The sequence below is a fragment of the Perna viridis genome, chromosome 1, assembly GCF_037379345.1.
Source record: "Perna viridis isolate PV_CMFRI_1.1 ecotype Kerala chromosome 1, ASM3737934v1, whole genome shotgun sequence".
Taxonomy (NCBI): Eukaryota; Metazoa; Mollusca; class Bivalvia; order Mytilida; family Mytilidae; genus Perna; species Perna viridis.
Window position 1 is genome coordinate 24,816,601 of NC_142445.1, and position 15,435 is coordinate 24,832,035.

Here is a 15,435-nt window from a genome sequence, read left to right on the forward strand (position 1 = left end):
GAGAACACAGTAACAGAATATGACTGCAAATCTACTTAAAACATAAATTCCTGAAAATATGCACATCCCAATATGGTAATTTTACAATTCATCAATTTTCAAAACAATTCTGCAAGTCATGGAGGAGTTGCAGACAATGCATGGGACCAAGTTTTGCTGAAAAATCAATGGTCAATTTTACAATTATTGCTCAAATGTAAATTCCTGACACTATGCACATCTCCGTTTGGTCATATAATATCCCCATAAAGTTTTTTTTCAATGCTGCAAACTGCTTAGGAAAGTTTGAACAGACAGAGTGAAACCGCAATAACCCCCAAACTTCATTTGAGGGGGGTATAAAATATTGAAAAGATCTACTTTGGCTCCTTAAAGAATCAGTCTGTCTTCTAAAATGGCTGGCAAAAAGGTAGAAATGTAATACCTAAACGAACTGAAATACTTTTCATTTTTTATTTATTTTTATCATTACATTTATTTGTAAATTTTATTTTGGACAATCAAGACATTATCTCTGTCAAATAATTCGTTTCCTTTCATAATCAAAACAACAAAAAACAATCATTCATTTTCAATTTTTCAAAATGATAATTCTTACAATTCATGGCAACAATGAAACAGAAATTAGCATATCACATTTAGAAAATTATGTTCTTGCAATTTCACAAGTTTTTAATGTCACTCTTGGTCATTTTCACTACTCATTAAGTACAAGAGAATGTCCTAATTGTCCAAATAACATAAAAAGATGTATTGATGTTGTATTAATGTAAAATGTGGCATTGCTGCTCCATCCATGGATTCGTTCATACCATAGCATGTTCTTCAAATCCACTTCATATACAGACAACCCACATAGTACAATGATACAAAGCAGAAACAATAGTGAGCCCAGGACAGACAACTCTAGTTCCAAAATTTACATCTCTGTTATAAAAAAGTTAAAATCAACAATGAAACCGTCTATGAAACCTACAGCTGTTTGGATGCATCATTGGTGTAACCATAGGATTCTATAGACAATATGAAAACATGATATAAAATGAGAATGATATCTGTGATGAAATATTTGATCAAATGTTTTATGTTGGTTCAGACATAAGAATTAATCTTTTTAGGGCAAAGTCAAAGTTATTCTAAACAAAATACCTAATGAGAGTGCATTCTTTTTTTTCTAGTAATACTTGACCTAAGTCTTCCTCCCAGTATATGTAGCAAAAAAAAAAAAAAAACTCTAAAAAAAAATGTCCCAAATAGTTCACTCTAAAATTAAATTTCACTAAGCTTTCCTAGCTTTGAATACTGTTAGGTGGCATTTATAAAATAGCACTTAAAACCAAAACCAAAAATTTCAGCAATTTAAAATCAGTAAAAAAAGATCACCTATTTTATTCACCCATAATGAAAATCAAGTTTTTAACCTTCCTTTTAAAACTTGAATAGCTATAGTACTTTTAAATTCATTAAATACTAGACGAGATTTTCTCCATTTTGCCAATTGTATTACTTATTATAGGTACCAAGGAACAAAAACTAAGACCTTATCATGAAAAGACAATATCTTATTAAAAGATGTTCAAGCTTGTTCATCGGGTGGCTACCACAACTCTCCATCTCTATCTTTGGCTGGAACTTCAATTACTCGTGGCTTGTCAATGATTCTGGCTGTTCTATTTCCCTTCTCTACAATTCCTATAATCCATGATTGATACCCTTCTTGTTTTTCAATGTCTTTACAGAATGCTGCAGCTTGTTCCCTTGGCAATGCCATTAATAATCCACCTAAAATAGTAATTAAAAATTTATTTGGGATGAGTTGAAAGTCCTAACATGAAGTCAAACTTGTGCAAGTCTATCATTTATTGAACTAGCATCCTTTCATTGTGGGTAATCAGTATTCAAAATATTTTTCTAGTCGGTTTTATTCCACTAAATTAAGAAAAAAGTAAATTGAGTGTTCAGTACAGTACTGTAACGCTACTTCACCCACGTTGTGTATTCATAGTTATGTTGTGTGTACTTTACATCAATATTTGCTTTCTAGATATGATGAACTGTGAACTAAAATATTTTTCTAATGTCATGAGCCAGAAATTGTAAAAATAAATCTCTGCTCACATGTCCTTTCATTGTGGAATGCATGTTTATAGTCTTAATCTTGAAAATGAACAGCAGGGAAATTTTATTGATATCCTGTAACACAAAAATAAGTTGGTTTACATAATGAGACAAGTGACACATGCTTACAACAAATGCCATGTCTATATGAAGCCATGTGCCAAATTAAATATCAATCCATCCATAGGGACGAAGAAAATTGGCAGTGCCTAAAATGGATGGTTGCCTGCTTGCAAAATGCAACCAGTTATGTATTAGGGCAACTAAAAGTTGCCAAAACAAAAATTGTTTGGGCTACCGCTCTATCATCCTAGAAATAAAAAAAAATTGTTTTTTAAAAATCATTGCATTTTTTGCCATTTTCGTTGACAAAGGTGATAATTTTGGTAAGTGGTTATTTTGCCCCAGCTTGACTTAAAACATTTCGACCCACATAGTTAGGGTCAAGTTGTCAACAAAGCATGGACTTATAACAGCGTTAAATAATCAATTCAAAGCAGCCTAAAAGTTAAAGACAGGAAGGTGGAGGTAGGAACGAAGTCGGAATTAAATGAACTAAACTATGAATTGAATGAGCCATTTAATCAGAACCTGGGGTGTATAGGGCTATGTACAGAAAAGGGCTCAGAAAAATTAATAAAATTGTCCTTTTTTTTTAACCTCTAAAATGTGTTTAAGTGTAAGTGTTTGTAAGAATCAGGCAAAATGGGAAAAATTCAGAAACATGTATGTCAAAACCCCACTGACCTGACTATGTATTATCACTCAAGGATACTTCCTCCATTTGAAAAAACCATTATTTGATCTTTGAATCACTGACTGAGTAGAATTTAAGAATTTGAGAAAAATGAGGTTTTTGACAGAGTTATCTGCCCTTGAAATACTCATTTTCAGTGCATTTCAATGAAATTGTAACTCAATGGTCCAGCATGATATAGAAAATCTTGTCTGTTTTCCTTGATTCTGATGGTGCAAATAGTCAAATTACACTATCAAAGTTTTTTTCCATACCATGTTTCACCGACTGGCTGATTCTTACACAGACTGACACTAAATGAAGATACAGAATTGGTTCAAGTTCTAACAATGCAGTTTGTCTTAGCTTGAATTGTCATTGTAATTTGAACAGGCAGTGTATATTAGAGGGAGAAGTCACTTGTAATAATCTACATAAAAAACTGTTGCTACTAACTGGCTGTTTATTAGCCAATTTTCTTAACTTTCTCTGCTGAATATTGCAGAGAGCGTTTGTAAAAACCACTGAGTGGATTTTGAAGAGTGATGTACCAATTTATAGATAAAAGTTTGGAAAATGGCAATGTATATTGTCTTATTTATTTGATATAACAGGATTGTAAATATTTTCCAGTTCAAAATTAGGTCTTTTTAGACAAATGACAAAAAAAAAATCATTTCTTTAGTTTCATCAAGATTGATTTGTCATTGAGTGTGTGTGAAAACTATTGCATTAATTAAAAGGAAATGAATACCAAATGAAAGAGAAAAATCTACTGAATGAAAACGAATAATTTTAAATAAATGTGCTTTGATTTAAACAATAAAATGATGACTAAATGAAGTACCTATGTCTTGAGAGAAAAATATCAAATTCGGATTTCAGAAACCATATTCCAGTTAGTAAGCTGTTAATCATTGTGTCTTTTTTTTCTATTGTGTCCTAATTTATACATGTGAATTTTGACATTTTTATTATACATTTGTATTTTAGTGTATTGAGAACACCCCTCAGCATTTTTGACTTTTGTCATTATCAATTTGTTGTTTTTAAAATTTGGACACATGGACAAAGATATTCAAATAAACCACACAATCTACAGGGGTATAATACTTAGTCTTATTTCCAGCTACCAGGAAGAAAAAAATAGGGTAAGTATATGTGTAGGAAGGAAAAAAATTTAGACTTCAATGGTGCTTGAGCAAAAATGGCCAACTTGACAACAAAATTGCTTACAATATATGTTCTATTCATATGAAACCACACACCAAACTTGAAATCAATCCATTTGTTGGGAGCCAGGATAATTGCCATGAAAATTCAGATGGATGGACAAGCTGATTCCAATTTACTAACCCCTCGTTGAGTGGGGATACAATAATGATGTACGAGACCAGAGTGACAGAAGAACTTTACAAAGAAAGCCCCAGTCAAAGAGATCTCAATTCACTTTTCCATTCAAAGCGACCACATGAGCACTAATAGCAGCTCACATGGCTATTAGGAATGGTTTTCAAGAACTATGTAGTAATCACAATTTTAACACTCATTTCGTCATAATTATGACAGATTCTTTGGCATGGCAATTTGGATTTATTTTAACATGGCCTCATGAAACCACAATGTTTTCTTGAAAACATGAACTTATTTATACCTGATGTTTCTGCAGAGTGACCTTGCAGTAAACCAAACATGTTCCCACAAGCTTTGCTAATAGAGGCCATCTTGGCAATGATAGGCAAGTTGTGAATGACAAAGCTCACTTCATTCTTCTGAATCTTTGCCAGATTTTTAGCATGTCCCAATAATCCGAATCCAGTCACATCTGTTGCTCCATGGGCATTGTATTTATGCATAAGTCTTGCAGCTACAAATTTCAAATATATTAATTATTATTTTAATAATGCCCAGCGGGACAGCATGACCAGGGAAAAAAACAATGAATTGCATTCAATTGTTTTTTTACCAGTAAGGGTAATTTTGATAATATATCCTGCTTCAACTTCATAGAAAATCATACGATTAATGAAGTCTGTTTACCTTTAATAAATTATTAATCTATGATAACTGCTCAGTTTAGATGCAAAAATTATTCTGAATTTTTAAACCACTATTAATTTGTGAAGCATAAAATGAAATAATTGAGAATCCATAACAATGTATGAGACCAGTGTGACAGAAAACTTCATACAGAAAGCTTCAGTCAAAGAGATCCCAATTTTCTTTTCCATTCAAAGCGACCACATGAGCACTAATAATAGCCCACATGGCTATTAGGAATGGAATGTTCAGTAATAATTACTCTTTCCAATAGTATACAGAAGAACTTTTCAGGCACATTTTCCTATAAAACTTCAAAGTCTGTAAGGCAACTTCTATATGATCAGCACTGAATCCATTTTAAAAAGCCAAACTGTGGAAAGACTACTAAGACTCATAGAGAGGATAATTCAGAGTGACTTTGTCTTACTTTGATTCTTAGAATCCTGTCTGTTAGCCACATTGCATTCAAAAGGTTCAGTGTAATTAATTTCCTCTTACCTTAAAAGTTGAATACTGAATTCATACTATATGTACCTAAAGTCTGTTCAACTACTCTGCTCAAAACTGATCTTTCTTTTTTTATGCATACCTGTTCTATTTAGTCTTGCCATACTGAACATAGCCCTTTGGTAGGCCTTACGAACATCATCATCAGAAACTACAAGTTTAATTCTGTTCCATCGTTCTGGTTGATCTAACCACTGGTAAGCGTTAACAGCTACCTGTGTCCCTAGAGGTTTGGTCAAAACAAGCACATCACCTACTACAGCATTATCTGGCCTAAAATGAGGAAATGATTTCTCATTACTTTGTAAAATTTAACTTGGGATCCCAAATGAAGGAAAATCATATTTGAAGATTAGGAGGCAACACAAAAGAAAAAATGTGTCTCAGTAGATCAGTGATAAAATTAAAATTTACCGTTAACAGTTTCATAATCAATGATATAGGTAAGTTTTGATACATGTTGTTAGTTTTTTCGCAAGCCTTCAGAAAAAATAAGAAATACACATGAGCATAAGAAACTTAAGTTTATTGCAGAAAGTATCTATTATTTCAGGGCTCAAGCTACCTGAGAAAAACAGGAACAAGTGACTTCTCTTTCAGAGAGTCATTAGGGAGAAGTGGGTATGAACATGGAGAAGTGAATTTGTACGTGCATCATGTACTAATGCTTTTTAAAATTATGTGTTATATGTTACTTACATACACACAATATAAGCAAGCATTTTCATATAATCATTTTCTTTTATTGATATAAATGTTACATTTTCTTTAAGCTACATAAATGTAAGTAACAAAATATTTTGGACAAAATAAAATGAGCCTGCTGACAGAATGATTGACAGTATCATATATTGAATTTCTAATCTAAACCTCTACCCTCTACCAAATTTAATGCAGCAAAATTAATATAAGATTGAATAAAGCTTTTTGCATTGCACTGTCCTATTGATTTCATCTTTTTTAGAAGCACTGAAATACTAAATATCAGGCAATGACATTCTGTTGAAATTTTCATTTTGTTCTGTTTTTTTTTTCTCCTGGTCCCACTAAATCCATGATTTCTTGTTCCAAAATACCCGGTCTCTTGATATAAGTTGATCAAGAGTATAAATAATCATGTTAAAAATTTATTACTGACTAATCAAGACTGCAACTTAATTGACACAAATTGTAGAGGTCAGTACGAACTCGTCTCAAGCTTAAGAAATGTTCCATCGAAATGTTCTGTTATGAAACATGAAGATCAAAAGAAACGCTCCAGGTTTTCTACCGAATTATCAATTAAGATAAATTTAACCAAGTCCAAAGAACCCGCAGGACAAATTTGCACGTTTCATAACGAAATGTGAATGGTAAAACATGAATTATTGTATGCTTAAGTGAAGAATGTTCATTCCGTATCCTGTTTTAAACTTTTCAAACAAAAAGCTGATTAAACTACTTGCTTGTAACCGATAATTCAATATATTTCGAAAATTTTTACAATTTATTTTCTCGAATAGGCACCATTTATATTTGAATTGTTATCAGAAGTGAGATAGCTCTGGTAAAAAAAAACGCTAAAAGACGAAAATACAGTCCCGATCATGAACGGTGTCTGAAAATGGGATGGCGACTTCACTTCGCTTTTGGTGTGTGGTCTAAGGGCGAAATGAGCGACTGCAAGGTGATTATTTCGCCCGAATCGCCCAGTAGCGTGAGCCCTGTTATTTTATAGTGTATTTTATTACAGTCTTTATCAAACCCTTTTCGGACTTTAAGGAGGTAGATCTAAGATAAGGGACATAACTCTTGAAATCAGTGATATGTTTGCATCATATTCAATTTCACCAAAGCCTTTCAAGCTTTCCTTTGACAGAATGAAATCAGTCCAGTTACTTTGATGCTTACATTAGATTGATGTAAAATGTTGAATACAAACATTCCAATTATTTGTAAGAGTTGTGTCCCTTGCCAAAGGTCTACCTCCTTAAATTGGTTCAGTTTAGACAGGTGTTTGATTTTCAGATTGATTGATTGTTGGGGTTTAACATCCGATCAGCAATATTGATTTTTGTGGTTGAACTTGATCATTGTACGAGACCAGAGTGACAGAAAACTTTATAAAGAAAGCCCCAGTCAAAGAGATCACAATTTACTTTTCCATTCGAAGCGACCACATGAGCACTGTTAATAGCTCACATGGCTATTAGGAATGGGTTAATCAGAGCATCCTTTTATTCCTTTATTTTTTGAAGTCAAGACATTATTATTGTGTTCATACTGTAATAAAAAAAATTTTTTCATGAACGCGGAATGTTATTCCCAATACAAATTCTATGTGTTCTCTGTGTGGCCCTTCATATATGGGTTGAATAATATACATGACACAGACAGGTGTAAATTTGTTAATCTATTCATGATCAAATGGAATGACAGATTGTGTATTCAATCATAATCAATGGCGGTCGGACATGTAAACATTCAAGCAGTGGGTGTGGCTTTAAGTGATAATATGTCTTTTTCATATTAAAACCGCTTAATAATAAACAGTCAGATATGTTTTACTTGCACAAATAGGGAGATTACAGTATAAATAAATGTAATACCATATTTGGCTTCACTATTCAAGCTACAAATATATAATGAAAACAGTCCATTTCTTACATAATGAACTCATTAGGCTGTGAAACTGTGGTAGCTACTCCACCAATGGTAAGCCAGGGATTGATGACAGTTTGACCTCCTGTGACTGAACTTCCTCCTTCCTCTGCCAGATCCTGCAAGAAAATAGAACAGTGACAATGCCATCAAATTTTAAGTTAAGCATTAAAGTTATGATATGGAAAACATTAGCACAAACCAACTTAAAGTACACAGTGTCATACAATTAAAGTTGTAAAGATGTTGCCCAATTTGAACTATGAAAATAATTATTTTTTATTACCAATTGGCTTGAAACTCTTATTTTAAAGTTTTTAGATACTATAAAGACAATAGCAGTGTTTCAAAACATTAATATCAAATTAGGCTTATACTGTTGAAAATGCTCAGCTAACTTTATCCCACAGTCTCATATGTATATCAGTTTTATGTTAAGTCTGAGCACTGTTGTTGTCTACAAGTCTTACTTTGAACCCTCTCATCATCATAGGAACAACAATATCTCTTTCCTTCTCTGTCATCTTGTTACTAACACCTAGCAACATTAACATGTTGTCAGTGTCAGTTACACCCATGGCATACAGGTCACTCAAGACATTAGCACAAGCTATTTTGCCCTAAAAAAATAACAAAGAGAACTTTACATTATAATAGAAATATACTAACAATATATGCAACTTTAAGTCTCAAAACTTTGAATAATATTTTATAGGGAACATTTTGGGGATTTTAAAGCTTTTTTTAACCTCTTCGACATAACAATCATGGATCTGTTTTTCCCTGAACATTTACACATATACTAATATAGTGCAGCAGTTCTTAAGGAATGATCTTTTTTTTTAACAGTCTTGTAATGATATAGCTCATGAAGTTCAGAAACAATAAAACCATACTAATTTCTTCAACAAACTGGATTTATATTCCATTTACAGATTGTTTGTTTAGATTGTTTGTGACCAAAAACAGAATACTTTACATGGAAAGCCTTTGTTAAAGATCACAACTTGTTTTCCCATTCGATGCGACCACATGGGCACAGAGCATGTAGCTCACATGGCTATTAGTGAATGGTTCTTTAAACTTTTTCGTAAGTTTGAAGGTTTTATGATGCACTGTTTAAAAGCATTTTAACTTATTTATTCATATTAACTGAAATTACAACAACTATATTAATTAAAATGACTAATAAAAAGAAATAAAATGCCTTGCAGAGCGCAGCTAGCTATGCCCACACAGGTCAAACACTGAATAGATGAGGCAAATGTGGAAAAAAAATTCATGATTAATACAGCACTGAATGTGATTTTGGTTTAATATTTAATAAAATTTATACACAAAATGTATAAAAAATAGAAATACTGTGAGCTTGCTCACGTTCATGCACATCTACGTTTAATACCCAACAATGCTATAAAATTTCATAAAAATCCTGTGAGCAGTTTAAGTCTAACAGGAGAAGTTGTGTTAACAAGGTTTTAACATGTTAAACTCTTAAACTGGATTGACTCCTTTGGAGTCCTCCAATTACTGTTTCTTTTTTGCAAATTTACATTTGATTCCCGACCAAAGTTTCATCAAAATCCCTGATGTGGTTTAGCAGATGTGCCAACAAGAAGTGTGGACAGACAGTGTGATATCTTTATACCCCAAAACTTTGTTTGCAAAGAATAAACAAGAGGCTCCGAGGAGCCTGAATCGCTCACTTGCTTCATTTTTTTCTTTCCAAGGGCAGTAACTCTAAAATGGAGTCATCTGACAACTTTGAACCAATAAAATCTTCAGTTGGCCTTATCATTAATTTAAAGTTCTCCCTATCTTTTATAATTTTCACGATATTGGCTGAAAACTGCATAATATGTCATTTTTCACATTTCAATGCTAGCAACTCTAACAAGGTTGCCTGACAAATTTGACCCAATGTAAACTTTTGTAGTCTTCCTCTTCGTAGTTAAGAAGAAAAGTCATATTTATTTTTAGTACTATCTCTTATAGTTTTTGATATATTTACAACATCCCAAGTCAGGGTTTTGAGTCCACAATCACTCCCTCGAACCCCTGACATCACTCATTCATATTTAGCAGGTATTGTCAAGCACCATCTAGTGAGTTACCTAAATTTAACCCAGATACAACATCCAATCAAATCACTCGAAATAAAAACTCCTCAATATAACTTACAAAATGGCTACATTTTTTTTCTGTAAAAGACTCTAAATATAATCAATAGTTAACATTTTTGCTCATATTGACTCATTTGTGACATCTTACATCTATCAGTTACTATATTGGATTATCTCAAGTTATTGTTTACCTTTCCACTGATGTTATACTTTAAATTGATTTTCATTGATGCTTCGTACCCAGAGAAGTAACCAATCATAATTGGCTGGATGTTACCTGCCATATATGAATGAGTGATGTCAGGGATTTGAGGGAGCGAAGGTGAGCTAGAAACCCTGACTTGGGAGGATGAGATATACTGTGAAAGTATTATTGTTCTTGGGGTACCAATTTTCGTGGTTTTCGTGGGTAGGGCAAACCACGAAATTTGGTTCCCAACGAAAAGGAGATTTCCATTGATAGGTATACTAAACATCTCAAAACCATGAATTCAAGAATCCACAAACGTGTTTCTTCCCTAAAAATTGGTATCCGCAAATTAAAGTACTTTCACAGTATGTAGAAATTGGTTACTTGAACCCTGTGTTCTAAAAATAGCAACATTGGCCATACTTACGCTAGATCAATGTACTTGATACAATTTTTAAAGTAGATACCCTAAGGAAGCACTTGACCAAGTCTGGTTATAATCCATTAAGTGGTTTCAGAGGAGATGATTCTTAAAGCTGCATTAGCTGTAATTTTTTGTAAACTTTTGTTTCTGTTGAAATATGCCTTAACTTCAAATTGTTTCTACTAAATTGTACTTTCCCTGTATAATTTCATTTGATATCCACATAAATGCATCAAATACATGAAATAGGTGTGGACACATTTATTTTATTGTCTTCCAAGACAGAAAATTACCTAGATAAATTTGTATGTATGTGACTTCTGGAGACCTTACTTCGCTCATGTGCTGTAAGGATCGATTCTTTAAAAAAAAAATCTGATCGCAAAGTGAAAGTGGTTAATCAACAGCAAGGGAGACCGACAGACTCAAGCCGTAAAAGAAAAAAGTTTAAATATAACGCAAGGATCTGTTTGTAATTTACGTATTGTGATATAATAGGCACGCATATGGTCATTATTCATTTACAAACTAATCACTAGATGAAATGAAATGTAAACAAGACATGTGCTTTACTACCCGTGTATCCGTTATTGTTATTTTTTTAACCAAGATGAAAGTATTTTTAAATAAAGGTGAATGTCCTGTCAGCAATCTTTTGAAGTAATGGTGAAAAATAATTAGATCAGAGCTATTGATCTTCTTTGAATAAAAAGAATCAGAACTGAACAAATTTGGCAGCTAAAGAAAAGTTGACAATTGATGATGACAATGACGATGGCTGTTGAGTAATGACAAAAGCTCACACAACCTTTTAAGCCAGCTGTACTAAAAAGCAGGAAAAAAAATTGAAAACAAGTTCACATCAAAAGAAAAGAAATAAAGCACAGAAGTTTCCCAAAGACAGTGGCAGCATCTTTGAGTTAAAATCTTATTGTGTGAAGTTGCACGACAGATGGGAACTGGCATACTATGATAGTAATACATCCCGTCTATACAGATGAACACTGGCATACTATAATACATCCCCATAAGACAAATAAGGATATTAAAATACATGGATGTTTATGATACAGCTGCACTTTGACAATATCTGACCCCATGCCTGTGTAAATTCCACGTATATTTGTTCTTATAATCTCAGTGATTTTCCTACTGTTTTGGAGAAGGGGCCCTGACGCCCATGCAATTGCGGAAAAAGAATGTGAAATTTGTAACTTAAGGAAATAATTTATAAGTAAAATCCTTGACAAGGATACTCTATTGCAAACTGGATATACAAATGTAGTAGTTGATTTTGCCTATTTCACAGATCTCTATTTTAATCATGTACAAATCTTGAGACAATGTTTCAGGTCACCACTGGGAATTTCAGTGATGAAATTTGAAGCTCAGTTCTCTTAATTTCGGCCCCAAAAATAAGGGAGAATCAATGACTACTAATACCTTTAGGTTTAAGAGAAATGCTGATTTTTCAAAGGTGAAAATATAATCAAAATCCGAATCAAAATATCAAATTTTCACTACAATAATAACAATAATTGCTATTTACACTCAACATGTACTAAGAAAGTCTTCACAGTAAAATTTTTATTCACATGCCCAAATCATATTTTGGAGAAAGGTTCATATACATGTATACAATATATTGTACATGCCTGTAAGTTAATTTTTTTAGGTCCACCTACATTTTTGAAAAATTTGGGTTTGCAAGTATACATGCACACAACAGTACGTGAAACTTCCACTTCGACCAGTGTAAATTTTTGCACTCATTAAGACGGCAAGTGATAAATTCCTGACTAGAACTTAAATGAAAAAGACAAATTCATATTTTATTATCTTTTACATTTCAGGACATTTCTTCTAACCTGAAACTTTGTGTTCATTATTTAAAGATTGGCAAAATAAAGTGTAAAGTTACTTTCTGATCTGGTGAGGAAAAAAAACAGGAAACTGTATTTATCACTCGATTTAAATTGTCAATAGTATTTTAGCAAGTTGTCGCCAAAATTAAATACAGGCCCCAATCGCAAAATTTCTATTTTGTTGTTGCCTTTATTTATTTTATGTACAAATTTACTGAGTCCATTTTGCCAGATTTACTGCACTAATTTAAGAACAGCATATACATGAACCTCAAGTGTTTAAGACAATGCCACAAAAAAAGGCAGATCTGATTCAACATACATACCATCATATAAGGGTCATCAACTAAGGGATAGAAAAAATCTGTTGTCTGAACCAATGAAAGACCTCCATGACGTAATGGTGTCACTGATGCATCCATACCAATGCCTAAAAAAAATTTGCATTTATATTGCAGCAATGAAATCTTTCAGGTTTACTCTGTGGGTTATGACGTACATGCTTACATTTTGTAATATACTCTTCTGTCAGACAAATTCTATAGCTCTAGCCCTATCTCGCAGAAATAGACATCACACATATACATAGACTACCATACACAAAAAGATCTTATTGTACGACTTAGTTCAGGGGCTTTTCTAATAGGAGAGTTTGCCATCTCTTTAGTGATGTCATATTCACTAATTTGCATATCATCAAGTGTCAAATAAACAACCAAATAAACAATTAACAATTTCATAGTAAGTTTTTCAAAAATTTATAGCTTTGTTATTTTACATCCAATTTTGTTTCATTTCCACAAAAGAATTCATATTTTATATGTGAATTTTTAACTATTTTACTTGAAGAATAAATTTGAAACGATATTTATATGTAAACCTCTATTTTCATATAAAATTGTCTTTAAAATTCTATGTACTGAATATTTATTTAAAAATTCTATGGATAAAAAGAGTTTTAATGGCAGTTTAGGGAACTAAAAGATTTTTTTCAATTATCATAAAAAAACAAAAAAGATTTTAAGTTGATGCCCCATCCCACTCACTGGATTTTTTTGCCAACCAAAACCAAATCATAGGTAAGTGATGACATCACGAAGAACTCTCCTATAAGTAAGAAATGTCGAGCCAACAATCGTTACAATTTCATTACTTTTTTCTTTGATAAAAATGCGAAGAAAAATTATTTTTACAGTCTAAGTTAAATTAAATACATGAATAAGCAAAAACAGATGCCTTAAAAATGTAGTCCATGTTGGCCTCTCTATTATGTTAGACTTTGAACACCTACCATTATAATACAATTATTCACTACACTTGCAGAGAAGAGTTTATTTTGTCAAATACTTATAATATATATTACTGGACTGTCTATATAAATATAGCGAATGACAAAAAATAAAACATTTATCTTGATTTGTTTTGACACCCGTCATGACAACGACTAAAATTTATAGTTTTACAACATTCATGATTTATTCTGATAAAAACTGATCAATAGCATAAATTCCGGATTTGCTTTCATCACGTGGTTCCTCACCGTCTTCGACACTCCAGGCCGCCATTTTCATTTTTGGGGAACATTTAGGTTTTTCAAATAAAGCTAGTATTTTACTTTCATAGCTTTGATTCATGTCAACATACTTGTGGAAGACCATGATAATACACATGGTTATATGAGAAAATAATTCTGAACAGCTTTCACATAGAATATCAATATAAGTTAGATTAAAAATTTCGAAATCGAAAAAGGCAACATATTTTAATGGATTCCGAAAGCTAATGATTTTTTTCCAATTATTCATTACTTACCAATACGGGGCGACTCTGCCATATACTGGAAATGAGACTGCTCCGATTCCTGGGCATTGCTGTCCTGTTGTAGTCCCTCGAGAAGCTTCTCAAGAGCTTCTTGAGGGACTTTACACCCTCATCCCTTTAGGTCAGCAAACTTGGTAAGTCGGAAACTAGCGTCCAACTCGTGTGCCGCAGGATCGAACGGTCGTCTCATTCCCAAAGATTCAGGGTTTTCCATCCTGTCAGGTCTGTTTTCAGTCTGAAAATAAATACAGAGACAATTCAGATCCAACAAACAAGCATAATTTCAGTAAAATCCAACAAAACAGTGAACACTGACTGGAAATATATAGCGCACCTGCCAGACAAAGAAAAGTATGGCGACCTCCCCAGTTAATGTGGTGACGCGGGAAGCCCCGGATGGCAAGACTAACTCCGAAGACGGAAACACACGAATGCATCAGTAGGGAGAATCTATTGCATTGAATTACGATATGCGGCAAAATAAGCGAATAAAAATAGTTATCAAAACGATATGTTATTTTTAGAAGCTTGAGATTAAAAAATGTAGACAATTGCATAAATTCAATTAAAACCGCATACAAAAATTAAGTAAATACGGGTTCAACAGCATGCATACTTACAAATAACAAAACAAACTACTAAAAAACACGCACACAAAAATATAGATAAACAAATAACACAATGGAAGCCAAAAAGAGTAAAAAATAAAATAAAATAAAATAAAAATAATAATACAAGTAAAAAATAATTAAAAAAATAACAACAACAAAAATGAAGTAAAGATCTGCCACGATGCATGGAACAGCTAGATACAGTCACATATTGTTCAGTTGAGTGCAAGTGACAAAGGACGAACTTTGACACATGCATTATGCAAAGTAAAAGGGGTTTAGTTTTACTATTCGAAATCGTAACACAAGGTAAAAATCGAGAAAAAAAATCATAAAATTAAACAATCTCTTGGAACA

The 15,435-nt window shown here is 32.6% G+C and overlaps 1 protein-coding gene across 1 annotated transcript; it reads right to left on the reverse strand.

Moving 5' to 3' along the window:
• Window positions 1–439: 439 nt before the first annotated feature.
• On the reverse strand, window positions 440–14,843 carry LOC148627928 (inactive selenide, water dikinase-like protein). Its single transcript, XM_088581737.1, has 8 exons — window positions 14,802–14,843; window positions 14,459–14,702; window positions 12,973–13,076; window positions 8,515–8,664; window positions 8,051–8,163; window positions 5,487–5,677; window positions 4,509–4,721; window positions 440–1,782 (listed from the first exon to the last, which is right to left on the reverse strand). Exons 2-8 carry the CDS (start codon window positions 14,478–14,480, stop codon window positions 1,598–1,600), a joined length of 978 nt encoding a protein of 325 aa, XP_088437863.1. The 5' UTR covers window positions 14,481–14,702; window positions 14,802–14,843; the 3' UTR covers window positions 440–1,597.
• Between the last annotated feature and the right edge of the window lie 592 nt (window positions 14,844–15,435).